Source organism: Pelodiscus sinensis, chromosome 1 (genome assembly GCF_052426305.1).
Source record: "Pelodiscus sinensis isolate ZL-2025 chromosome 1, ASM5242630v1, whole genome shotgun sequence".
NCBI lineage: Eukaryota > Metazoa > Chordata > Testudines > Trionychidae > Pelodiscus > Pelodiscus sinensis.
Genome location: NC_143052.1, coordinates 57,582,044 through 57,610,038, shown reverse-complemented (window position 1 = coordinate 57,610,038; position 27,995 = coordinate 57,582,044). Strand labels below are relative to the sequence as shown.

General features: G+C 40.5%; 1 protein-coding gene across 1 annotated transcript in view; it reads right to left on the bottom strand.

The window, feature by feature from the left end:
* The window catches only part of ARID2 (AT-rich interaction domain 2), a 179,763-nt gene that overhangs the window by 77,550 nt on the left and 74,218 nt on the right, over window positions 1-27,995 (bottom strand). Inside the window, exons 4-11 of the mRNA XM_075930435.2 lie at window positions 20,131-20,264; window positions 18,285-18,503; window positions 13,122-13,189; window positions 7,464-7,530; window positions 7,129-7,379; window positions 3,493-3,589; window positions 3,200-3,409; window positions 2,649-2,813 (exon numbers count right to left, since the gene is read on the bottom strand). Of these exons, the coding sequence (XP_075786550.1) occupies window positions 2,649-2,813; window positions 3,200-3,409; window positions 3,493-3,589; window positions 7,129-7,379; window positions 7,464-7,530; window positions 13,122-13,189; window positions 18,285-18,503; window positions 20,131-20,264 (1,211 nt within the window). The remainder of the gene's footprint in view (window positions 1-2,648; window positions 2,814-3,199; window positions 3,410-3,492; window positions 3,590-7,128; window positions 7,380-7,463; window positions 7,531-13,121; window positions 13,190-18,284; window positions 18,504-20,130; window positions 20,265-27,995) is intronic.

Below are 27,995 nucleotides of genomic sequence, written 5' to 3'. Positions count from 1 at the left end.
CAGTTCTAGATCCGGTTTTGCTTAACATCTTTATTAATGACCTAGATGAGGGGATGGATTGCACCCTCAGCACGTTTGCAGATCACACTAAGAGGTAGATAAGCTGGAGGGCAAGGATAGGGTCCAGAGTGACCTAGACAGATTAGAAGATTTGGCCAAAAAAAATCTGATCAGGTTCAACAAAGACAAGTGTAGAGTCTTGCATGTAGGACGGACAAATCCCAAGTATTGCTACAGGCTGGGGACCGACTGGCTAAGTAGCAGTTTTGCAGAAAAGGACCTGGGAATTACAGTGGGTGAGAAGCTGGATATGAGTCAACAGTGTGCCCTTTTAGCCAAAAAGATTAATAGAATATTAGGTTGCATTAGGACCATTGCCAGCAGATCTAGAGAAGTGATTATTCCCCTTTATTAGGCTCTGGTGGGGCCACATCTAGAGTATTGTGTGGAGTTCTGGGGCCTCTGCTACAGAAAGGATGTGGACGCATTGGAGAGTGTCTAGTGGAGAGCAACCAAAATGATTAGAGGGCTGGAGCACATTATCTATGAGTAGAGGCTGAAGAATTTGGGCTTATTTAGTCTGCAAAAGAGAAGAGTGAGGGGGGATTTGATAGCAGCCTTCACTTCCTGAAGGGAGGTCTCAAAGAGGACGGAGAAAGGCTGTTCATAGTAGTGACAGATGGCAGAACAAGAAGCAATGGTCTCAAGTTACAGTGGGAGAGGTCTAGGTTGGATATTAGGATCCCGCTCTAGACTGCCACTTTATGCTGACAAAGTGCTGAGTCGGCAAACCGCGGCGGCCATTTTTATGCAAATTAAGTGCGGGATATTTAAATCCACGCTTCATCTGCAATGTCAACCTGCCTAATCTGCATCCCTGTGCCGACAGAGGGATGCAGTCTAGACATACCCATAGTGTAGTCATATTCAAAGCAAAATTCTCTAATGAGGGCAAGGTCTTCAATCAGACACCAAAAAGTTTGCCAAGATTCATGTCTCAGACTTTCCTGGAGTCAAGTCACTGTGAACTGTGATGTTTTATAAAAAGTAGTTTTGAGAAGAACAACCTGATTAACTGATGAAAGTTCTGGACAAGTGGGTTATCCACCAAACTAGAAAGTCTATTAAATCCAGAAGGAAAGAGAAAAAATACTAGGGAAAAAAATCTTAAGTTTATATTTAGTCACAGAAATGAAACTGAAATACTAGAGTCTTTGGGTCTGACCCTGACTTGAATAGGAATTGCAGCTGACCAACATGTCTTGGGTTTAGACCCTTTAGGAGCTCCCTGGAACCACACAAAGGCAATATGGGCCTTTAAAAAAATCTTTGGTACTTTAAGTACTAAGGGGGAAAAAACTGAGGTGGGAAGTTATTTGGCAGGGGAGCAAGTATTTAAATTTGAACATGTTTTTCAAATAATTATTTTTTAAAAAGCAGCAACATATGTCAAGATGTGTAAGTTATTCAGATGCTTACATTTTTCAGGTTGCTGAAAGCACCTGACTTCTGGGTCTCAAGTATAAGCCAAATACTGCAAGTTTCATTTTCACTGAAGTTATGGGATTGACAGTAGCAAGATTCAAAAGAGGATAAACAAATTCCGCGGGATTTGCATATCTTCTTCTGATCTCACTTTTTAAAGCAGAGCTTTTGAAAGTGAAAGTAGTCATGACGTGTTTTTTTCAGCAACCCTCCCCCCCTTTCGAAAAGCCACTTTTCCTTAAAAAAATGAGGCTTATGCAGCTTTTCGAAAAAGGAGGGGGTTGCCAAAAAATGCCATGGAATTTCTATATCCTCTTTCGAATCTTCCGCGTAGTCTAGATGAGCCCTTTGAGTTTCTTGTGACCTCAACGAAGAAAGATCTTTCTTTTAAGCTTTAAGTGAAGGTGTTAAGCGTTGGCCACATCACAAATGAAATGTTTAGTGGCTTCAATGTATTCATTAGATATTTTTTGTCTTCATTTCTATGATTCCATTAGATCCCCATTCTCCTAGAATCTGACCCTAAAACTGAGAACATATTGTACATACTGCCACGTACTTACTATTTGCACAGAAAATAATACAAAATAGAGCTTTCATGTAATGACCAATATTGCTCCAAATATTTGTTCAATTAGAAAAATAAAGCAAAGATTATTTTGCCAGCAACAACATTAAAATATGCATTTCTGATAAGACATATTGAAATGCAATAAATCATTAAATTACTCACAGATATATAATTATACACGGCAGGATCAACAGCCACCGTGGGACTCAGGGCAAGGTGTGGGGGAGGGAGACAGTTTCATGCCCCTGGAAGGGGTGGAGCAGTCAGCCCCTAGTGCTGCCCAGACCACCGCAGTGGCTGTTGACCCTGCTGTGTATAATTATATATCCTTTTTACTCAGCACTCGGAAATATGTGGAATGGAGCTCTGGTGGCAATTCAAAGGGTCCCAGGATAATGGCAGCCAGAAGCTCTGGGCCCCCTGGAATCTCTGGGCCCTGGGCAATTGCTCCCTTTGATCCCCCCCATGAATAGGTGGTACTTGATTGTACACATAAACCCAGTTATATAGCTACAGATAGAAAGACAGGTGCACAGTTATATTTGATATAAAGAATGTTCTACAGCAATACAAAAGATATTCTCCTACTAACCTGGGACAGCTGTTGCATGGGCCTGTGAGGAAACATGTTCCACTGCCTGTGGCCTAATTTCAGATACTTGGTGGTTGGAATTTTGATGTTCAATGAGTTTTACTGCAGTAAGTGCCTCAGGTCCAAACATTTGGATGTCCATAGAAACCAGACATACTAATGTATCTAAAACATTAAATGCAAAATCAACAACCGTATTACAAAAAATTAAACGTGAGTATTTGATAGCGAACACATTGAACTGACACTTGCTGAAGAAAAATAAACCCTCACATATTTCTGTGGATTTTGACATTGTATTTTTCATGGCATATAGAGCCAATACATAATTCAAAATCCTGACCTGTTTTGGTCTCCATCTTCATTAATTCTTTGAGAAAACAAAAATTTAGTTATATAAATACATGGCAACAATATGCACATAATATACCAACACATATACTTTAAACTCTGACAGAGCAGAATTTTTTAATCCCTGAATGTGACACTGTATCAATTCTTTTTCATCAACAAATAAACTAATGTGATATTTTGTTCTCCTTCTTCCTCACCTATGCTCTTGTCTACTTTAGCAATCTTTGTGCAGGCTACTTCTCCCATTTCTGTAAGCATGTAAAGCACCTCAAGTGCTGAGATTACAAGCAGCACATCTGGCAAAGTGAGATGACATATTATTTCTTTGTAGGATTCTTGATCCACATATTCACAAATTAAGACACCATTATCTTCAGCTTTGCAAAGATTCCCCAAGATTTCCATGCCTGAAAAACAAATATAGAATAGTTTTAAACAGCCAAAATTATTATTTTACTATTTACAAAAAATTTGCAGTCTAAAACCTTACCTCTCATTTTTAAGAATCTATCCCTTGACATTAGGCATTTTGTAACAGTGTGAAACATTAGATGAGTAGTTTTGAAATCAACAGGGTCCAAGAGAAGCTAAGGGAAGGGAAAAACATAATTTAAACTGCAGTCCACATTATACATAAAGTCAGATACAATTCTTGAATTTGCATACAAAATTCAATGCTCAAAAGCCTTTTATATGCAACACATTTCTTGGAATATGTTGTCACTTCTGTGAGCATGTCAGACTGTGCTTTAAATGCCCAGAGTTCTTAATTATTTTTTAAAATTTTGCATTAACTATTTTCTCTTCTGAAGTATTTGGGAAGAGCCTCTGAACTTTCTGATTTGAGTCTTCACAGTAAGAAAAACATCAGGATGGATATGAACATTTTCCTATGCTCTGAGCAGTAATAGTCATTAGGAGTGAATTCTCCCGCACGGTTTTCAACATCCTTTGTCCTATTTGTACAACACCTAGCACAATGACTCAGGTCCCCAGGCACTATGGTAAATACTGAGAGCCATTACTGCTCTCTCAAAAGCCCTACAAAACTCAGTATGAGAGCATGAAGATATCCGTGAAAACACCATCCTAGTCAGAGTTCCATCAGTAGCTGAGCACTACAACAGTGTCTTCTTCCCTGCTATTCATTCATTACAGGATTTCAATATATTCAACATTATATTTATCTCTCATGTATAATGCCATAAAATGGATCGAGTTGACCTGTTACTGTTTCTTCTTAAATCTGAAGAATTTGAAGAACTAGGTCAGTATTGTCTAGCACAGTGTTTCTGAAAGTATGGGCCATGGGCTGGTCCTCAGCGTGGCTGCTGAGAGGGGAGAGGCAGGCTGGAAGGAGTGAGAGAGAGTGCGAGTGAATGAATGAATGAATGAATGAATGAGAGAGAGAGAGAGACACCGGCCGCCAGAAGCAGGATTGGGGGCAGCGGGGCTGTCCGACGGAGATTGGAGGGGGGGGAAGGCGAGCGGGCAGCAGAAGCAGGGCTGTCCGGGGGAGATCGGGAGGAGGAGGAGAGAGAGCCAACCGCCGGAAGCAGGGCTGGACGGGGGCAGCGGGGCTGGCCAGAGGAGATGGGGAGGAGAAGCGGGGGGGGGGGGGGCGGTGGGAAGCGGGACTGACCCAGGCACACAAGTGATTCCGGTCCCGGGGATTCCATTTTCCACCCCCACCACCACCCTCCCTTGAGTAGTTGTGAACTGCCTGGCTGGTAAACACACTCACACAGCATGAGCACATCTACCAGCCAGGCAGATACATCTAATAATAATAAAACTTACCTAATTAGAAAATACCGGAAAATTTTATATGTCCGGTATTTTCTCAATTTGTTTCCCGGACAGAACCCTGAAATACCGAACTGTCCACCCTCCCTCCTAGCCAGATACCCTACCCCCAGTTTGCTCCTGCTCCCGCCTCCTGGAGTGCCCATGCGGTGCTGGTTCCCCGAGCCCTGGCCCAGGCGGGGCGAAGGATGCGGCCGGGTGAAACACCGAAAATGTATTCATTTTTAATTCTTTTTTTTATATGCGTTTATTTTTTTGGGCTGCAAAAAACAGTACTGAAAAAAAAAAAAAACGGATTCCAACTAAAGTAAAAAGTTTGGGAAACCTGGGTCTAGCCAGCTTTCTATCCATCTTACAGTCCATGTATCCAATCCATATTCCCTTAATTTGCTGGCAAGAATATTGTGGGTGACCGTATCAAAAGCTTTGCTAAAGCTGGCACTGGGGGTTTTGGGAGGACCAGAAACAACTTATTTGAATATTCATCATTTGCTTAATGATATGCAGATGAATGTTACTGATCCTCCAAAAGCTCGTGAATGGATTTATTGGTTCCCGTGTCAAAAAGTTTGGGAACCCCTGGTCTAGCAGCATTGCAAACACTTCCACGGCTTACTGGGCTCTTAGAAGACACTTAGGGGCAAATTAGAGCTAAATAACAACCTAGAACACTAAAAGCCAGAACTGGTGGCTGTAAACAAACTTTATTGTACCATGGGAAACTTGGCCACACCCATAATAAGTGGACATCTGGCTAACTAAAATCATGCTGGACAATAGACTTTGCCAGACCAGAGAATGCTGGACTAGACAGGTTCAACCTACCGTATTTTCCGGCGTATAAGGCGACTGGGCGTATAAGACGACCCCCTAATTTTCTAGTTAAAAGACAGGTTTTCGTCTTATACTCGCCGTATAAGACTACCCCCCCTTAAGAGGCCAACCGGCAGCACCCCAGTGCCCCTCTGCCTCCCCAGCTTTGCTCCCGGTGTCCCTGGTCTGCTGGTTTGCAAAGCCTCAGGGGAAGCCGGCAGCGGGGCATCCCAGGCGCGCCTGGGCTGCCCCGCTGCCGGAGCCCCTCCGCGGCTTTGCTCCGCGTCTTCCTGGTCTGCAGACCAGGGAGACGCGGAGCAGCTTTTCTCGCCCCGGAGGACACGGGCGGCGGGACCATGAGGTCCCGCAATCTGTGTCCTCCGGGGCGAGAAAAGCCCCGTTCGTACCTGCAAGTCGGGGACTGCCTGTATACCCGGCGTATAAGACGACCCCCGATTTTTGGGGGATGTTTTTTAGCATATAAAGTCGTCTTATACGCCGGAAAATACGGTATATATATTTGAGAGAGTTTGTCTGTCTGTCTGTGACATTGTGTGTTGAAGAACTCTCCCTAAATAGTAAGAACTAGGACCACCAAATTCAGTATACAGCCTCCTCTTATCATAACTTAAACCAATGTAAGGGTTTGGCTGTGGCAGGAAAATGGGAAGTGCATGGAATAGGATTGCTTCTCATAAAACCATATTAAAAAAAGAGACAGAAGCAACAGACAGGTTCAAGGAGTTAGCTGGGGGTGGCACCCCCCAATTCAGGTCTGTCATAGTTTCAACCCTTCCACCCCTTGGACACACTTTAGGGAGGGTGAAGGGGCTGAAGGATCCCACCAACTCATTCAGGAAGATTGGTGATTGTTCCCCTTTATCAGGGAGCAAAGGGAAGGGCACTTTGCTGCATTCCTCACTCTGGCTAGGGAGCATGGGGGAAGACAAACCTGGACTTACCCCAGACAGGAACATGTACCCCTCCCTGGCTGTGCCCACTGGAGCTGTAGCAGCCATGGAGACTCACCTTGCCCCAAGCTACTGTGGTGAGAGAGGGCTGGGGTCTTCTCTTCCCCAGGGCAGCCCACATACTGAACACCCCTCAACCCCAGCCCCACCCCAGAGCAATGATTTAAATTAAGCATGTACATTTTCATTTTATTTAAAAAAAAAAAAAAAAAGATTGAGTTAAGGACCCAGGCAACATCAGGTGAAACTTCTAGTTATTTATAAAGTATAACCTGTATGAATATTTTTCATTTTTGAAGTAATTCCCCCATGCTATGGAATTTCAATTGGAAAAAAATCACACAACTGCATTCCCTCACATGATTGTGCTTAGGCAAATTTGATTCCTTGCCTTTGAATTCTGTTGAAAGCTATTATTTGAAGTTCAAAGCACTTATTCGGTATGACTTCAAATTTAATTATTTTTCTTGTGTTTATTTAAGACATCAATCAAGTTACTTAATACTAAAGTAGCATCTTCTGCAAAGTATATTTACCTCTGCTGCAATATTTCCTAGCGTGTCAAGCCCCAATTGCCTTAGAGAAATAAAATGACTATGAGCAGAAAGTAGCAGGAACCGAAGACAGGTACGATTAGCTGCCAAAAGTTTAACATTTCCCTCCTCAAAGGAAAGATTCCGCAAAATTACTGCTATCTGAAGTACCCGCTGCCCTTCAATATCATTAATGCCCAACTTGCGAGGTGGGTGAAATAAGGACTCCAATATCCAATCTTCTGGTGGAATATCTACAAAAGAAAAACATCAACTTTAGCTATCCCTGTTCTTTCTTTCTCAGAATTTATCTAATCTGTCTATGCAAGACATCTCACCTTGAGATTTGTTTCTGTCAGAAATGAGGTCACGTACTTCATTATCCTCAACAATATCCTTCCAAAACTGAAAAAAAAAGAATAAAAGCAATACTGAATTTCTAGTGTTAAAAATACATTCATTTTCTCTTCTGTTTCTTTAAAAATATTCACAAATGGATAAGGATGAATTTATCACTATTCCATCCCTTTAAAAAATCTTTTTTCCATTCATATCAGCTATTACTGCATCTTTAAGATAATCTCCAACTAATGGTACATTCTTCATTCCAGAGTTCAATATACTACAAAGAGCGTCTAGACTGGCCCCGATCCTCCGGAAAAAGTGCCCTTTTCCGGAGGCTCTTATTCCTACTTCAAAGTAGGAATAAGAGCCTCCGGAAAAGGGCGCTTTTTCCGGAGGATCGGGGCCAGTCTAGACGCTCTTTTCCGGCTTTTTTAAAAGCCGGAAAAAAGCGGCGGACATTTTTATTTAAATGCCGCGGGGGATATTTAAATCCCCCGCGGATTTCCCTACGACGACTCGTGAAATTTACATGCCCCTTCCGGAAAAGGGGCCAGTGTAGACGTAGCCATACTGTGTAGCTATTCCAACTACAGTCAAGATTAATCATATGATCAATGACATGCAGGATCAAGATCATAAACTGATAAAATATATAGGGAACAGCTAATTCACTACTAAATTACAGTTGTCTCGTAGGTGAAATGCAACAGCAATATGATCACAAAGTCAAGCCATGGAAGCAATTTAGACAAGAAGTGAAAAATACTGTAGCCAGATGAATTATTGGAGAAATCTGAGGATACAGAATATTTACTCAAACAAGACTGTGACCATGAAACTAAGATTGACACTCATACCCTCTTGAAAATGCAATGGTTTTGCTATGTTTACCTGAATGGGAGAAGAGTTTGTACACTAAACACATGTAAAGTACTTTATTGGAGATATTTAAGAGCAGTTTTGATAAAAATCTATCAGGGATGATATAAATGGTGCTTGGCTCTGCCATGTGGGCAGGGGACTGGACTTGATAACCTCTCAAGGACCTTCCCGGTTCAAGTATTCCATGATTCTATACAAATATTCAATAAGTGACTATTACAGGCAAGGAGCTCAGTTTTATGTCACATTTGAAAGATGCCATCTTAGGCTGAACAATGCCTCCAAACTTCATACTGGGGACTTTGAAGGAACAATGTTTCTCCTCTTAATCCTGATGCAATTCACAGAAGTGGTAGGCATGAAATTAAACCTCTAGGAGAATGGTACATCCATAACAATCATCACTTTGAGGGCAATTTTTGAAAAGGACACTCAAAGAGAGGTTTCGTCATGTTTAAAAGATGCGTGCAAAACAAGATTGCCTTGAATTTCAATTGTCAATGCAATATTCCCTTTTTGATGTTACGCTTTTGGGCAATGATGAAGAGGCTAAACATGCAAATATCACTAGTGAAAACAAAAGGAAGAAAATATTAGAATCATGCCATATTCTTAGTTCTTTAATTTCTCTAATTTTTGTATTTTTAAAATATGGAAGAGGTGGTGTATCTTCAAATGCACAACTTCACCCTTAATGTGAAAGTCTTTGGAAAGGCTAAGATAACTAATAGCAATATAGAGTTGCTGATGTTGCCAGTGCTGTGCCGTGTTACCAAAATCATAAGATGCTCTCAAAGTGCCATGGCATTAATTAGACTGACCCTCCAACAATATGCTCTTTGTCTCTTTAAAATATTCAGGCTAAAAGTCCACAGGAAGCAATCTGAGATTTAAAAACTGTATCTATCTATCTGGCTAATGTGACGTTAGAGAAGACTAGACTTTCTGCCCAGAGGTCAGAGTCCATTCTGGACTCTGTCATAAGGTATAAAACATGAGGACCTGGCAATTTGTTCTCTCTGAAGAAACTGACATTGATGCCATCTTATCATGGGCTTATTGAAGATACTCACACTAATACACTTGGTACAATTGATCAGCTTTAAAAAAAATATTTTAACCACAATCAGTACTGAAGTTAAGGTAAAATATCACTATATTGCAGGGCTACGTCTACATTGGCCCCTTTTCCGGAAGGGGCATGGTAATTTTTGAAATCGCAATAGGGAAATGCGCGGGGGATTTAAATATCCCCCGCGGCATTTAAATAAAAATGTCCGCCGCTTTTTTCCGGCTTTTAGAAAAGCCGGAAAAGAGCGTCTACACTGGCCCCGATCCTCCGGAAAAAGCGTCCTTTTCCGGAGGATCTTATTCCTACTTCAAGGAATAAGATCCTCCAGAAAAGAGCGCTTTTTCCGGAGGATCGGGGCCAGTGTAGACGCTCTTTTCCGGCTTTTCTAAAAGCCGGAAAAAAGCGGCGGACATTTTTATTTAAATGCCGCGGGGGATATTTAAATCCCCCGCGCATTTCCCTATTGCGATTTCAAAAATTACCATGCCCCTTCCGGAAAAGGGGCCAATGTAGACGAGCCCCAGGAGTCATAAGTAATGGGCAGTGCAATTGTAGCCTTTTGATAAAGATATCAAATAATATTAGCATTTTGTTCTGAAACAATGTCATTTTGAAATCCAACTTTTTCACTAATTAGCCCCATGTTCTTGGATCTGCTAAACATTATTTGGTGGTAACACAGAAGGCACTATAACACTGTCATCAGGGGGACAATGATGAAGGACCAATTTATCCACATATTTCTCTTTATAATATGTGTCTAATAAATCCCCAAATGCTGGTTAGAGGACATTTTGAACATCATGAGGAAAAAAATCAGGGTTGTCTCTTGAAATCATTTAAGTGAAGTACAATTGGCAGTACATCTATCTGAGGACCTCTTTAACAATGTTGCTGCTTTATAAAGGCCATTTATCACTACATCCCAGGATTCAGATAAAGCCAAAGATGAAGGCTCCTAAGCCTAGTCTATACTGGTAACTGGAGTCGGCTTACCTTAAGATGAGCCAGGGCAGCGTCCACCCAATGGGAGGCCGACGGAAGCATATCTTCCCATCGACTTCCCTTACTCCTCACAGAAGGAAGAGACTGCCCTCGGCATTTGATTTAGGAGTCTATACTAGACCCACTAAATCGAATGCTAGAAGATAGACCCCTGGAGCACTGATCTTCTTGTAAGTACAGACGTGCCCCTTGAGTCCTTGGAATAAGAGTACAACTCACGTACATAGTGTGAAAGAGGAGTCTCTCTGATTCTAAAAAATCCAGAATGAGGATGAAATGCACCTCAATTGGGGCCTGAACTAACCTTAAAGATGACATTTTAAAGATGAGGAGCTCTCTCTGTCTGTCTCTCTCGTTAGCTCTCAGATAAAGAAGGCTAGTGACAGACAACTCTGGCTGTCAGGTTTCAAGTGAAACATTCTTTATTTTCAAGAACAGACTAAAACAGGAGTGCCCTCTTAGAAACTCAAGTGAGAGAGCCACAAATGCACAAAAAAGTCAAAGTTGAACCTGGACAGCCCACAAGAGCTCATGCACTTGTCATCCATCAGAGGTAGTAGACACTCAAGTTTCACAACTTCTAACTTTAATATTCAAGAACTCAGTCAACTCTGAATTTTAGATGGATCAATAAACTTCCAATGCTTGATACCTCACTTTGTTCTGAAAGGAGAGATGTCAGTACCTCAGTATAAACGAGCTCTACCTATGCCAAGTTTCTGGCTCTGGGAACACTTGGAACTGAGAAATTTTCAATAACTGATTTAAGAATCTTGGTTTTTGTCCAGATTAAGAAAATATTTTGAGATTAAATTAGAATTAGCCACATTAGTACAAAATGGTGCAAATCTTACTATTAACTGCCACTGTATGCAACATGAGAAGAAATGTGAATGATGACTCTTTCAAAATAAATATTTGCATCTGACAGATAAACTAACATTTACAAAAGAAGACATGAACAATAACAAGATGAAAATACAGATCTACTTACACATCATTTTGCTAATTTTAATCCAAAAAATAAAAGAACAAACATGAAACCCCTGTTCCTGTCAACACAATGCATTTGTTATGAATCAGGAGAATAACAGGGGAACTGAGAAGTCTTAAAACACCCTTACTACTCCCCCTCATTTTATATACAGAAACATAGCTGTTATATGACATAAAAAACTTCCTGTAGGTGGAATCAGCAAAATGCTTGAAAGAAGATTCTATGAAAAAAATGCATTATTGAAATACATTGTATTTTTAGATGTGGTATTAATTTATAGTATGCTCTCAAAAGTGTGGTACTGTACATCATGCATCATTTATAAATAGATTCTTGGAGCATATCCAAGTATTTTATTAGTGAACCTTATTGCAATTATGCTGGTCCTACTTAACACCTAGTTAAGAAAGTTTATTAAAACCATTTGTCTTCATATACTATAATTACTTACAATGATGTAATTAACAAAAAATAAATTATAATTCAGTAATTTGAAATGTTCACATATCTAGACATAACACTTGATGTTGGTGTTCTTTAACTGTTAACAGAGTGCCTCAAATGTAGAGGATAACAAAACCATAAAAGTTAGCTACTTTTAAATAAAAAATTCCAGGTATAGTACTTGTGGACATCAGTCTTAATCTTACTCTTTTGGGAGAGACCATCTATTTGTATTTTATCAATAATATAAATTTAATGGGCACTATTGTTACCTGATTTGATCAAACATTTAAGTTTTGTAAAAATTAGTTTAACACAATATATGAAAATAAAAATTCCTCTGCAATGTTTGTAATGCAAATAGTGATGCATTCAGTTAATGTACAAAAACAAGAAAGAATTTGAGCAGAAACCTGACTATAAACTGAAGTGAAACTAACTAGACTATTCCTCTCTCCCCCTTTTCTGTCATCTGGAAATTAACAGCAAAAATGATCAAAATAAACTATATTTTAAAATATTTCCAATGTTAATAATATAAGTTATTGAAAATCTTAAGGAAATCTGTTCCGTTATATTGTAATAGTGTCCCCTTAAGTAACCATAAGGAAAAGTCAAATTCATTTCAAATATAATACATTACATGCTAGCAAGCCCCGTACAAATATTCACCTGAGACTCAGAAGCAGTATTTACACTTGACAGAAGTATAGCCAGAAATTATCTTGCGACACTATTAATATAGCATATCATGCCCTCTAGTGGAAAAAAAAACAAAAAATGTCTTGTGCAAACCTAACTCTATCTACCTAATGTATGCTCCTAATTGAACCGAAGTTGTCCATAGCTTCCAGCTTGCCTTTACTTTCCCTAGATTTCCAATGTTTCTGAATCACCAGCACATTTTCATAATCTATAATATTTCTTTGCTGATTCCAGTGCTTAATAACTCCAACATTATTTTCTCTTGCTAAATAAGTTAAAGGGCTTGTTTAAAAAATTCTGCAACCTTTTTCTATTCTCCAATCCACACTTGCTTTTTATAAATTATTTTCTTTCTTTTTACCCCCAGTTTTATCATAAATATCCTTGATTTAGTATCCTACTATATTTTCTTGAATGCAATAAACTGCATAGTCATAACACTCTGGTACAACTTACATGAAAACCACGCTGATGCTTTAAAAGACTTACTTAAACTTTGCTATTGGCAGTACAGAGTTAAAAACAGTTTCATAGTTTTAAAATTACCTTAACAAAATCTCTATCAGTTTTCTCCTTCCATTCATCTCCAAATACAGTAGAAAATGATCCTAAAGCTTCAGACATAAAAAAAATAACATTTAGTAAAAAGGAACTGAACAGTTTCATTTGATTTTCTACCAATCGACAATAAAAATATTCAAAATCCCACAGACCACTCAGAAGTTTTCTTAGAAAAATTTTTCAGTAAAATGTAATAAATTACTGTAATCTTGGTTGCAATACACTTTATTGACTGCTGTTGCAGTACTAGAGTATATTAAGCCACAAGGAAGTATTTGAATGGTCTAAGCTATGTGTACCCTTCCTTGCCTTGTACCTCAAAGAACCATGACTGTTTTCTAGACTTTTTTTTTTCATGTATGAAGTGGTTTCTTAGTTTTAAATCTCATGTCAGGAACTAGCATTTGTTTCTATGTGATAAAGAATAAAGATGTTTCCAGATTAGTTTAGCACAATAGCTAGGCAAAAATTCCCTTGAAGCTTTCAAGAAGCCAACAAGATGGCCAGATGTCATTACCACTTAATAAAATATTAAGCTTTACTCTAAATCCTGGCTGCTTTGGAAGAACCACCACTTGATGTTACATCTAATTTACTAGTTCACAGGATTTCCCTTGACATGAAAATAACTGTTCTGCAGTTTGGAAGTCTGCAATTGATTAGTGTCACTATGAAGTTGTCTAAAACAGTATTTGGTTCACAGTATATTTTTATAGTGAAACATTATTACAATTTTCAGCTGAAAATAATGAAGCAGCATTTGACATTTTTTAATCCAAGACCAAGGCTTTGATAGCATGTGGTATACAAGGCCTAATAGCATATTTTGAGGATACAAACAAGTTATTTAAAACAATCCTACTAGTAAAATGAGAAAGAAGATATTGTATTCCCAGCATGTTGTTAGATTACATAAAGAGAACTTGAGCTTAAAATGAAACACTACTGTTTAAAAACTGAGACAGTGCTCCTGAAAAAGAAAAGCTGTCTTAACACATGCACAGTAAGAGTTATGTCAAATTTTTAAACTAGAATAAATCCTAAGAGGTAGGAAAATTAACATAATTCACAAACTACAATGATGAAAACTATAGATGTGCTTAAATATTACTCTAATTAATAACAAATAAACCTTGCACTAGAGATGCCGAATCTTATCAAAACCCCATAACTTTAGATAAAATTCACCAGCTACCACTAATTCATATCCAAAATTGTTGTCACAAAATGAACATCAAAATATTTCTATGGAAATTTAAAATAGTTACAGAACTTCTCATATTTAATTACTAAATCTAACAAATTCACCATTATTTCACTGTGATTGCACGCAAATACCACATTCAGACTCGGAGCCCCTTTTTTCACAGTGCTGTAAAAGTACAAATAAAACCTTGATCTGTATGAGTTTACAATCTAAAATTACAGAAAAACCCAATGACCAAAATATTTCATCTCTGATCTGTCAACATTTGAAAATTACAGGATGAACTGAAGAAGACTACAGGATGGACTGAAGAAGCAGATACCCTTATCTTACATGGTTGGCATCAAGAGAGTGGGAATCTGAAAGGGTTTGGTAATTACAACAGCTCTAGAAAAAAACTATTTACTCACTACACGGGTAGGGAAATGGGGCACATCTATCTTTTGCCCTTATAGTACCCTCGCTGCTATTAGACAGTAAGTAAAAAAGAAATCCTTTTCCTAATGTAAGAAAAGAACAAACCTATTATACATTTACCTCTCTCTAAAACCAAAGGTTATTAATCAGCTATGTATAACAGAAAGAACAGCTAGTACAGAACACCTATGAAACAACCATATGGAAGCACAGACTTGACTTTCAAAAGTTAATAATGGAGGAGTAGCCCTAAGTGTCCAAGGAGGCACGAACAAAACAACCTTGCTGAAGCATCACTCTAATTTCTATAAAAAGCTACTCTGAAGAAAGAATTGTACGGATTCTCACCAAGTGAGCATTTACATTCAGAATCTAAGAATGGGCCTCTGAGGACTTATTAGGGGATTAGAATTAATTTTAGCCTCTCTTTAAGCATTCCTTCCACTTGGGAGTCCTTATGACTGGCCCAGATGCAGATAATGTATGGGTCTGGTCAATTGTGAGGGACATCCTATTAAGAAAAACATAGTAAAAGCACAGACACACAACTCAAAAAAATCTGAAAGAGAAATTAGACCATTAATATATTACTAACCACAATAAACATTTTACATAGTACAATTGATAAAGGAAATTAAAGTTTATAATATTTCAAAAAATTAATATATGTCTCATAAATTAATTTCCCCCCATTTAAAGAAGCACATGTTAAAATATAGTAATTTTGATGCACTACTGAGGAAGAAGATGTGCACGTGTAACTGAACCTGGGACCTCCAGAGCTTAGCGCATGAGCCTCTATCACTTGAGCTAAAAGCCAGCTGGCTCTCAGATAAGGCTGTAGAAGAAACTCATTCTTTCTCTCTCTGTAAATGGTCTAGGTGCTGCTACATGGGACAATAAACCATACCCAGAAGGTATGTAAGTTATGCACTCGCATGCGTGCACACACACACAAACAAAATTAGGGGGATTCCAATATATTCTTTAGATAAAGAATGCTCATTTCATGATTTACAAAGTCCTGGTCTACACTAGAGCAGAAAGCTGACTTAAGATATGCAACTCCAACTACATTAATTACGTAGTGGAGTCAACATATCTTAAACTGCCATCCACACAGCAGGAGGTCAAAAAGAGCAAATGATCCCATTGGCCTCCCTTCGTCCTCGTGAGGAGGAGGAGTACCAGCATCAACAGAGGTGTTCTATGAGTTTGAATTAGCAGGTCTTCACTAGATCAGCTAAATCGAACCCCGGGAGATCGACCATGGCAGCGTCGATCTTCTGTGTAGCATAGACATGGCCTTCGATAAAATTAACTTTAGAAAACATTAGCTTAGAGATGCTTTGGACAGAACAAAAATTAAAACAGCAAACAATTCTTTTTTCCCCTCATGGAAGCCAGGGATTTACTATTCTATTATGATTCAACTCAGTGAGATGGTTTGATCACGTAATTGCTTATAAAAGGACATAAAGCAAGGAGCAATTAAGACACTCTACCCATGAAAAATAATTCAGATATGCAATCAGGTCAATTAAATAGCTCTGAAATCCAGACTGATTTTCATGATATTGAGGCCTGATTTCTAAATTTCACTGTGGTTAGGAAATCAATCTCCATATATCAGAAAACAAACTTAATATGCCATTTCTATGAGATGCATCTTTCTGTTTTTAATATGTAATTGACATTATAAAATGCATCTTTTTGCAAATCAGCAAGGTCCTATGCATTCACTAGAAAAACAAATAAATCCTGACACTAGAAGCTAAATGGAAATCTGATGCTAAAAACTTACTACAGACAGTCCCCGGGTTACGTACAAGATAGGGACTGTAGGTTTGTTCTTAAGTTGAATCTGTATGTAAGTCGGAACTGGCGTCCAGATTCAGCCGCTGCTGAAACTGACCAGCGGCTGACTACAGGAAGCCCGAGGCAGAGTTGCTCTGCCCCGGGCTTCCTGGAATCAGCCTCTGATCAGTTTCAACAGGCTGAATCTGGACGCCAGTTCCAACTTACATACAGATTCAACTTAAGAACCCCAGGTATCCCCAAGTCAGCTGCTGCTGAAACTGATCAGCGGCTGATTCCAGGAAGCCCGGGGCAGAGCAACTCTGCCTCGGGCTTCCTATAGTCAGCGCTGGTCAGTTTCAGCAACGGCTGACTTGGGGACGCCTGGGGAAGAGCAGCTGGGGTGCTGCTGGGTTGCTCCAGTAGCGCCGCTCCTTGGCGCTACTGGACCAATCCACCAGCACCCCAGCTGCTCTGCCCCAGGCGTCCTGATTCAGCCACTGCTGAAACTGACCAGCAGCGGCTGAATCAGGATGCCTGGGGCAGAGCAGCTGGGGTGCTGCCGGGTTGGTCCAGTAGCGCCCAGAGCAGCACTGCGGGACCAACCGGCAGCGCCCCAGCTGCTCTACCACAGGCGTCCGGCTCTACCACAGCTGCTCTACCACAGCGCCCCAGCTGCTCTACTAGCTGCGCCCCCCTCTCCCCCCTCCCCCCAGCAGACCAGGGAGACGCAGGCGGGAGACCAAGATGCACCGCGGTCCCGCCGCCCGGGTCCTCCGCGGCTTTGCTCTGCGTCTCCCTGGTCTGCTGGAGACCAGCAGACCAGGGAGACGGGGAGCAAAGCCCCGGAGCACGCTGGCAGCGGGACAGCCGCAGCGCGTCTGGGCTGTCCGCTGCCCGCATGCTCCCCGGCTTTGCTCCCCGTCTCCCTGGTCTGTTGGTCTCCAGCAGACCAGGGAGACGGGGAGCAAAGCCGCGGAACACGCCGGCAGCGGGACAGCGGCGGCGCGTCTGGGCTGTCCGCTGCCCGCGTGCTCCGCAGCTTTGCTCCCGGTGTCCCTGGTCTGCTGGAGACGGTCCCCAACAGACCAGGGACACCCGGAGCAAAGCCGGGGAGGAGGGGTCCTGCGCCTCTGAGGCTTTGCTGTGGCAAAGCCTCAGAGGCGCGGGACCCCGCCGCCTCCCCGGCTTTGCTCCAGGTGTCCCTGGTCTGCTGGAGACGGTCCCCAGCAGACCAGGGGTACCCGGAGCAGCTTTTCTCACCCCGGAGGTCGAGGTGGCGGGACCGCTGGGCTCTGGGCGGTCCCGCTGCCTGCGAGCTCCGGGGCGAGAAAGCCCTGTTCGTAAGTGCGGATCCGACATAAGTCGGATCCGCCTAAGTCGGGGACTGCCTGTATTTCTCAAGGAATTTAAAAATACCACTGAAAACCCAATTCTTAAGTTTTATTAAATTAAACTGTTAAATGACTCAGTCTTTAAACCATATGTATGTTAGCTGAATAAAAAGGTAATCTGAATATTCAAAGCCTAATGTGAAGCACAAATTATGAAATTAAAAAACCTAAGTATCAAAGTTAATTTCTCTTCAATAACCTCTAAATGTAATGTACTATAAATTAAGAATAATTATTCAAAATTGAAAAGCTACAAATATATATTTTCGCCTTTCCTGCTCAGCTCTTTAAAATGTTTTATATAGTAAAAATAGGATTCAACTTAAAACTTACTGTCATCAAACACCCCAGCATTAGCAAGCAGCAGAGTGATGATTTTAGGGTCCTTTTCAAGCTGCATGACATGCTTGCTTTCATTTGACAGAAGAGTGCACACATTAATAGCAAAGTCCACTTCATTGGGGAGTCCAGATAATAGCGAAAGCACCAATTTATTATAGTCATTTGGCGAATTAAAGTCCATTGACAGCCCATAACTTTGACGAAGATAATCTAACCAAGACAAAAAAAAAATAGCGAAAACAATGTTTCTGCAGCCAAACTAATAAAATGAATATTGTGGCTGACTCGGTAAGTAAATTATCAATAATTCTCTTTAATATAAATAATTCATTGCATTAAACTAACTTTTCCAACTTTTTTTCATCTTCTTTGGGCCAGAGCATTGAGACCATTACCATGGGATATGGATCTTGCCAATTAGTTATTCATTTCAGAATGGAATATTCAATATATGGTCTTCTTCAGGAGAACCTTGAAAATCACTCAAGCTTCAGGTAGAACAGACTGCAGTCCAATTATTTAGATACGTTATTGTTGTTGTTGTTATTGTTCATTTGTATTACTACATCACCTGAGAGTTCCTGGCTATGAATTAGCACCTCACTATACTATGTGTTGAACAAATACAGAACAAAAATGACCACCTCAGCCCCAAATTGCTTACAACCTAAGCAGACTGTACTGGCATCAAATTTGTAGCAGTATTCTAGTCAAGATTTTCATTCTGATCTGAAGAGCCCCATATGGTATTGATTTTTTGGCTACAGTATGGACCATCTGGCTCCTCAATTTGTAACCCAGAAGTTGAGATCACCAGAACCCAGATTTAAATACCTGTGACCTGCAGGGAGAACATCATCAGTGAAAACTCTAAAATTCACTCTTCAACTTAGCCCAGTAAGTCCTGAGTTTGCTGATTTTCAAAGATTGTCACTTTGGCTATGTCTAGACTGCAAGCCTCTTTTGAAAGATACTTTCGAAAGAGCCTCTTTCGAAAGAGAGCGTCTAGACTGCACGTTGAACTTTCGAAAAAGCGGCTTGCTTTTTCGAAAGAAAGCATCCAGTGAGTCTGGATGCTCTTTCGAAGAAGCCCTATTTATATTGAAGAACGCCTTCTTTCGAAAGAGGAACTTTCGAAAGAAGGCGTTCTTCCTCGTGAAATGAGGTTTACCGCCATCGAAAGAAAAGCCGTGTTCTTTCGATTTAATTTCGAAAGAACGCGGCTTGAGTCTGGACGCAGGGGAAGTTTTTTCGGAAAAAGGCTACTTTTCCCGAAAAAACCCCTGAGTCTGGACACAGCCTTTGAGACCTACTTGTTTCCACACACTCTGGAAATGTTGGGGTTACTTAGGGATTTGGAGGTTTGTTTTTTTTCTGGGGTGGAGGGGGGCGGGGTAATCAGGAAAAATTATTCTATGCTAGGTAATGATTTGACTAACATACAGTGTTGATGTTTTTAACAACATAAATGCATTTAAAGATGGGGTGGGCAATAATTTTTGATAGAGGACTACTCCCAGAGTTTGGAAAGTGGTCAAGGGCCTCACTCTTCCATAATATAAATGTATCAGGTGTGAGGTCTGTGATGGAGGTTAGGTGCAAAAGGGAGCTCATGATAGGGGACTAGCGTGTAGGAGGGCATGCCGGTCTTTGTGCAGGATGCAGAGGGAAGGGAGCTTGCCCAAAAGCTCCCACTGGTCTGTGGGATAGTGGTGGTGGGCCACATGTGGACCATGGGCCACATTTTGCCCGGCTCTGATTTAAAGTCTGTCTCAATTAAAACACGGAAAGTTAAAATAAGCATCATAACAATATTTTTCTCAAAAATGTAATCTACCTGACACACTGTGTTGCTGGTAATTGTAGGAAGATGGAATTGCACCTATAGGAAGTTGTGGCTTTGGATTGCCCGGTGGTACCTCATCATCATCCTCCCCAAAATGATGTACTTTCTCGTACTTTTCTAGATACCTGAAATTAAGAAAGCAAGGATTTTAATATTTACAATGTAACTAAATCCTGTCCTCTATGAATTGAACTGCTGAAAGAAACAATAGCATGTATAGAAACATAGAGGTTTGCTGAAAGCAATAGTTAAGATATGGTATAAAATACAAAACCAGGAATCAAACTGACAAAAGGTGATACTAGAGGAAAAATGGAATCATGACTTAGATATGAAATTTATTTATACTTGCCAACAATACCTCTTGGCTAAAAATTAGAGCAGGCCCAGACAAAATACCCTCTAAGGCCTGGATCCGGCCCGATAAGCCACCAAATCTGGCCTATGGATGCAGCGGGAAGTCTCAGGGGGTATGTCTACACTAGCCCCCAAGATTTTCATTTTGATCTGAAGAGCCCCATATGGTATTGATTTTTTGGCTACAGTATGGACCATCTGGCTCCTCAATTTGTAACTCAATTTGTAATGTCTACACTAGCCCCCTGTTACGAGGTGTAACAGTTAACTCAAACTAAGGACTTAGTTCGAGGTAACTTTTGACTGCCACGTGTAGCTAGTTTGGACTAGGGGGATTTAAAAATGGCGCCCGGACAGGAAATGCAAATAAAGCCCGGGATATTTAAATCCCGGGCTTCATTTGCAACTTCAAATGCCTACATTAGCCTCCCTAGTTCAAATTAGGGGGCTAGTGTAGACATACCCAGGCAGATTCTCTGCCTGCCCCCTGCACACTGCTGAGAGAAGCTGCTGCTGGGTTCTATTTGAACAGCTGTGAGCCTTCATGCACACCTGCCCCCCAGCACAATCCCACTGGTTAGTTTCAGTCAAAGGGAGCAGCCTGTTGTCAGCAGGCAGCTTGCAAAGCACCCTCCCTTCTCCCTTCAGGCTTGTAGCTGTTCAAAAATCACATGGCCCATGCAGTTAATGCAGGGGCAGGGCAGGCAGGGAGTCTGCTTCAGAAGGCTTTTGGCTGGGAGTCAAGCAGGTAAGTCTCCCAACCAGAGCCTGCCTCTGGCACCCCAACCCGTTGCCCTCCCCACCCCACATAACCCAAACCCTCTGCCCCCGTATCTCCTCCCAGATCCTGCACCCCAACCCTGTGCCCCAGGTCACAATCCAAAGCCTCTGTCCCCCCTCCTGTATCAATATCCCCTCCCAGATCCTGTACTCCAATCCCCTGCTGCAGGTCACAATCCAAATCCTTGCACGCACACGCACACACGTTTGTCCCTGCCCCAGATCACAGCCCACATTTCTGCACCCTAGTCTCCAACCCAGGTCACAACTGTCTCCTTCACCCAAACTCCCTCCCAGAGCTCACAGCTTCTCCTATACCCCAATCCCTTACTGCAAGATCCTTTCTGCACCCAGCTACCACCCCAAACCCCACACCTCCTCCACTGAAATGCAAGAGTGTGGCCCTTGACCATTTTCCAAATTCTTGGAGTGGGCCACCATCAAAAATTATTGCCAACCCCTGAATTAGAGCATAGAGCACCTTGTAATTAAGCCCATTTTATTTTTCAGTGAATGAGTTTTTGCTTTTGTTACCAGATATATTTTTGCATGTGTTTTGAGGTAGAAGTACTTACACATTACTACAAGAAGTTTTGTCAGAAATATTTTTCATAGTGTACCAAAAGAAACATAATATGGAGAAATGGGGGCAACATATAGACATAATCAACAGACTAAAAGTAGTGGTTCATAAAGAAAATACTAGGAATAAATAATAATGTAAACAATACTAAATAGAAAATGGGGACACTGAAAGTGCTTAGACTCAGCAGCAAGTTAAATGACACTATTGGAACTCCTTCAAAATCTCACATGATGTAATGCAGAATGTGATATTTTATGAGGTGACAGGCCGTGTCAAAAGGATAGGAAAATAGAAACCATACACAGTTATGACTGGATACATCACATTGGTGGTAACAAGGCAAATTGTTAATGTGTACCTTATTGTGTACCTAATGTAGGGATGTTAAATACTAGTTAATTGAAAAGCTGAGTAACCTCATTAATTCTTATTGGTTACGCAATTATTCTATAGTCCCTGGGGTACCCAGTGCAATCCAGCCCCACTCCTAAGGAGCCTCCTGCCCCTCCATGCTGCTGCCTCTGTATCAGAGAAGGAAGTGCTGGTTGTCAGGCAGGAGCTGGCTTGCAAGCAGAGCTAGTTTAAAAACCAGCTCCACCTGCAAACTGGCTGCCTATCGCTCCATTCTGTGCCTCTGATATAGGGGTGGCAGTAGTTCCTATCTGGGGGGCAGTGGGAGTCTAAGATCCTGGACTCTGCGTGAGCTGCAACTGAGCCTGGCTGCCTGCCTACCGCCTAATACACTTTAAATGCAGAACTGCAGCAGAAGTAGGTCCCAGTCTCAGCAAAAGCTAGGACTGAGACAAGCTGCTGGCCAGCCTGCTAAAAATGTACTGGCACTGGTCGTGGGGAAAAATGCATATAGTCTATAGCATCAACCTATAAGCTTTTGCTTATTGGTTGATCAGTTAATCGACTATACTATTACATCCCTAACTTAATGGTGAAAAAATATTCACTTCCAGAAACTATAGCTAACTTCAACCACATAGACCCCGATCCTGCAAATACTCCCACATACATTTAATTTTAAACATATGAGTAGTCCCACTGACCTTGTATGTACAATTAATGCATGGAAGAGTGTTTGCAGGACTTGGGCCTATATGGGAATACTCACAGGCATAAAGTTACTTACACTACAGGGATGGAGGCCCTACATTCTAATGCTTGGTTATTTGGAAATAGTTTTAAATCTTTCTCTATTAATATTTAGATACCAGACAGGGTTTTCTTTTTGTAATCTGTGAGGAAAAGAAAGGACCCAATCTCAACACCTATTGTTGTTAACAGAAGGTGAGAGCATTCATTCCTTGCATGATTCTAAAAGGTACTTAGGTATATGCCTAATTCAGTGGTTTTCAACATTTTTTCATTTGTGAGTCCTGACTGACTGAACAGAATTCGTCTATAAATGCTGTACATGTTTGGTACAGTATGTGAAAGCATGAGAAAGGGTGCTAAACTGTGGGCATCAACGGTAATGATAACACTTCCGGGTTTTGACCTGTAGGTGGGAGTATTCACATATTTTTGATTCATCAGAAAAATTGAATTCCTTTTCTGGGATCTGAAACTTTATTTTCATAATCACCTTTTGCCGACCCCTTAAACAGTCTGTGAACTGGCTGAAAACCACTGGCTCAATTTTAAGTATGTTGACAATTCTCATTGACTTTAATGGGACTACTCGCATGCTTAAAATTAGAATCATGCTTAAATTCCTTGCTGAGTCAGAGCTTAAAAGAAGTAAAACATATATTTAAATTATAAACCAATATAATTTTCATAATAAAAAAAGTTATTTTCACAAAGGAAGAAAATTAAGAGTTAATAAGGGCTCCATGAGTTACATAAACAGACATACAGTGCATCGAACACTATGTAAATGATTAGTATTATTAGATGATCCACTGTTGCAAAGCCATCTTTATTACATAGGAGTCATATGGTGCGATAAGGACCTAGCAGAAATTTTAAATTATATCACTTTGTTTTTGCCAATAAGGACTATAATTTATATTAAAACACTGTTACTTCCACATTTTTTCAAAATAAAGATCCTCATTGATGGTATTTCCCTTTTCATTTAGTACCTGAAAAAGAATAGACCCCCAAAATTATGAGTAACTGAATTTTCTTTCCATGTCAAATTTCAAAATTTCTCCACCCACAAACTATAGAACTTGAATTTTTAGTTCTTTACTTCCAGTTCATTTTCCTTCCATTTCTCACTTCTTTCCCTCTTCTTGAGTCCTTTAATACAAATTTTAACCAAATATTATTTACAGCTTAGAGGTGCTTTATAGCATATGCATTTTCACAACACCACTGGAAGCAAAACGAAAAAATGACCAGCATCTCCTTTTAAAATAATTTCACCCTTTGCTGGAATGATGGGACATTTTGAAAGACTAACGTTTTACAAAAAAGCCCCACATAGTGAAATACTGCTTCAGTATTCCTTTCTATATATTGCATTTTACCAAAAGAGATGCTTAACAATAGACGCTTTACTTTTCTTTATAAGCAGCCATCATCAAGGTTTATTACTCCAATCATTTCCATTCCCTAGCAGTGTATTGTTATGCATTCTATACTGAGTGCTGCATCACTAAATGCATCAGGCAGGAAGAACACAGACTAGAAGTGGCAGTTTTTGTTGTTCAAGACCTTGTTCACTTTACAACTTTTAAACCACTTTCTGGTAATTTTTTAAATGGTTAATACATTTAGAGACTGTAATACCCAACCCAAAAACCCATGTGCAAAACGTGCATAAGAGGTAGCCCTGAATATTGTGTGGGATCAAATGGTTTAGAAGTAGTGGGGAGTAGTGATGTTAAATTTATATTAATTGGCTAATCAAATAGTTAATACAATTTGCATCAACTGTTCGATTAGTCAAATTAGATAAGGGCATGCCTACACTTCAAAGGTGAAAGCGTTGCGGGGAGCACAGGACCAGCGATGCGTGGAAAACGGGGCCAGGGCCGTGCGGAGCCCAGGGTTTCAACCAGTTGGCCCCAGGCTGCATGTAGCATTTCAAAGCATTTGAAATTCTGCGTGCAGCCCATGGCCAGCTGAGAAGTTCCCAGCTAGCCCTGGGCTGCACGTGATGTTTCAAAGCAGCAGCACTGCATGGAGCCCGGGGTCTGATCCCAGGTTCTATACTGCACTGCCGCTTTGAAGCACCCCCTCCTCTTCCCTGCCCTTGCTGCCTCCTTCTGAGAGAGGCAGCAATTTGGGGTGGGGTGGGGAGTGACTAGTTGACTAGTATGTCAACTATCTAATAAGCATTTGCTTATCAGACAGTTGACTAGTCGTTCACATCCCTAGCGGGGAGAGATGTATTGAATAACTATGTAAATTGGTTTTCCAATTATAGAAAAATTAACAGAATGACATCAATAAACAAATATAAAATGGTCATTTTAAAATAAACTGTGAGATTGGGTACATTCATAGCCAAGTGTACACAGTGCTAAAAAAGAATGAAAGTTATACTATAATGGTTGACTATTCAGACTGATAGGCAACAGCATGATGAATCATTGGGTACTTACTTGTTCCATGATTCCACACATTCCAAAATATATCTGAACTGGTATTTCAGAGGAACTATATAGATTATATACCATAGATTTAAAACGAAGCTTGGGACCAATGTGATAAAGCGTTAATTTTCAAATGTGAAAGCTAGGAATTTAAGCTTTTTGTATGATCTGAAAAATTCTGCCATATACAGGGGAGACTGGTGAAGAAGTACAAGGGGAGCCACCAGCCATGTGCCCCCCCAGCACAGGGAAGGGCTGGAACAACCCCCCTGTGCCCCAGTCCCCACCTCTCCCTGTCCCTGCTCCACCCTCTTCCTTCCTCTTCCCTAGCCCTGCTCCACCATTACCCCACATTCCTTTCCTTTCCTTTCCTTTCCTCCAAGTGATGTGGCCTAGGGCAGTGTTTCTCAACCAGTGGTATGAGTACCCTTAGGGGTACTCGAGAGAAGTCTGGGGGGGTATGTCAACACAGCTGAAATTTGGAGAAAATGGAATTTTGGTTTAAAGTTTTATAGGGTTTTATTATGTTTGTACTTTTTACACCCAAAAATTTCATCGCACACCCAGCTACGATTAAGTTGTTTAAATGTGTTGCAATGGTAGAAAAAAATTGTGTGTCTGAAAACTGTAGGTACTGGGAGGTACTTATAATTTTTTTTAAAGGGGGTACTTTATAAAAAAAAAAAAGGTTGAGAAACACTGGCCATGGGGTACTAGTGGGGCCAAGGGTATGGCACCGACAGCAGGGGACTGCCCCCACCCCTCACGCACTGGCAGTGACAGGGAAAGCAGAGCAATGCAGTCAGAGCACTCTGCTTCCTGACAGTGAGAGTGGGTGTGGGAAAGCAGAGTGAGCTGGAGCTGCACTACTCCACTACTACAGGTAAAGGCAGGGTGTCAGGAGAGCACGTTCAACCCCTGTTGTGGTTGCCAGGCTCCCCTCCTAGCCCCAGGCAGCCCAAGGACTCTGGCCCAACCTGCTGCTCACCAGTCCCATACTTCTCCCACCCAAGGAATTTGGGGGCACATGCCCCCTTGTCGCCCCCACACAATGCCCATGGCCATATAGACTCTGGTAGTTCTGCAAGATATATAAGCTTAGATCATATTCTGATTACCATCTTCTTTTTCTTTATTTGAATGTTGGCCTATAGCTGAAGAATCATTGAAGTTAGACACCAGTGCTTTCTATCATCTGCCAATGTAAATTCCCAGTATTCTGAGTTAGATACTGTATTCGTACAGTACTTCATATTCAGATGCATTGCTACTGGCTGCTAACAATCACAAAAACTGCTGCACAGGTGCTTAGATGATGAATCAGTCTAACAGTTTTTAGGGACATTAAATATTTTCAACCTCTAATCTTTGATCAGTTAATGAACAAATATCAATCCCTGGCAACTATTCTAATATTTTTTCAATTAAAAACATTATTGGGCTCTAACTTTAAAAATCGAAAAGATTAAGTAAATTTGATTTCTTACTCAACTTCCCCAAATTTAACTAATCCACTTGTCTGGAACAAGATTAATTTTTTTTAAAAAACCCCAAAAGGCAAAACAAACAATCAAAAAATAAAATAAAATCAAGTCTGTAAGTTTGTATTAGTTTTTCTGTCATTGTCACGATAAGGAAGAAAGGGTGTATTAAACTCGGCCTTTGAAGACTGCTTTCAATTCCAATATTGACAGCAAAAGAGAAACAAAATCAAGTCCTGTTCCTGAAAACTCTTATGAACATGCTGAGTTTTACTTCAATAAGGCTTCACACAAAGTCCTCTGAAGTCAAGGAAAGATACCCCATTTATTTAACACAAGGCTCATGTATAGTCCCAATCATCTCAATAGGACTATTTCTAGTAATAAAATTAAGCTTGCGTTTTCAAGATCGGGGAACCTATGGGCTCAAAGTGGCGTTAACCTTACACTTCCTGATTTTTGTTGGTTTATGTCTCTAGCTTATCATGATTTAAACATTTTTACTATTAAATATAATAATAATATTGCATAGAAGGAAATAAAATACCTATCAGAAACCTATACAGAAATAAGAGAAACTAGGCAGCTGTGGCCACAAGTCAAACCCAGAATTTGGGATCTGGGTAAGCAACTTACAGCTATTCTCCCACTCTTGGGTATAGTTTTCTGAGTTATGCCTCCTGAGAGACACAGTTCAGAATTTAATTTGTTGTCCTCAGTTTTTCAATTTAGAAGTAGATTAACATTTGTCTGGTCAATAGTAAAAGCCATACAACAGACGAAGTACTGAAACATGGGAAGCTAAAGTACATAATTTTGCAAAAGTAACTAGGAATTTTTTGGGTGCACAACCAGAGACATTTTTAAAGGGGCCTGATTTTTAGATGACAAGTGCTCAGGACTTTCTGAAAATCAGGTGTCCTTTAAAGGTCTCTCAAATTAGGCAACCCAAAATGAAGAAACCAAAATTATTTGAAAATTCAAATTATCTCTGTAAAAATCTTAATTTTCTAATTAGCAAGAAAACCTGTAAAACCTGTACTTTTATTTACAAAAGACACATTATACTTCCATATTTTTGAATGAAAAAAGTTT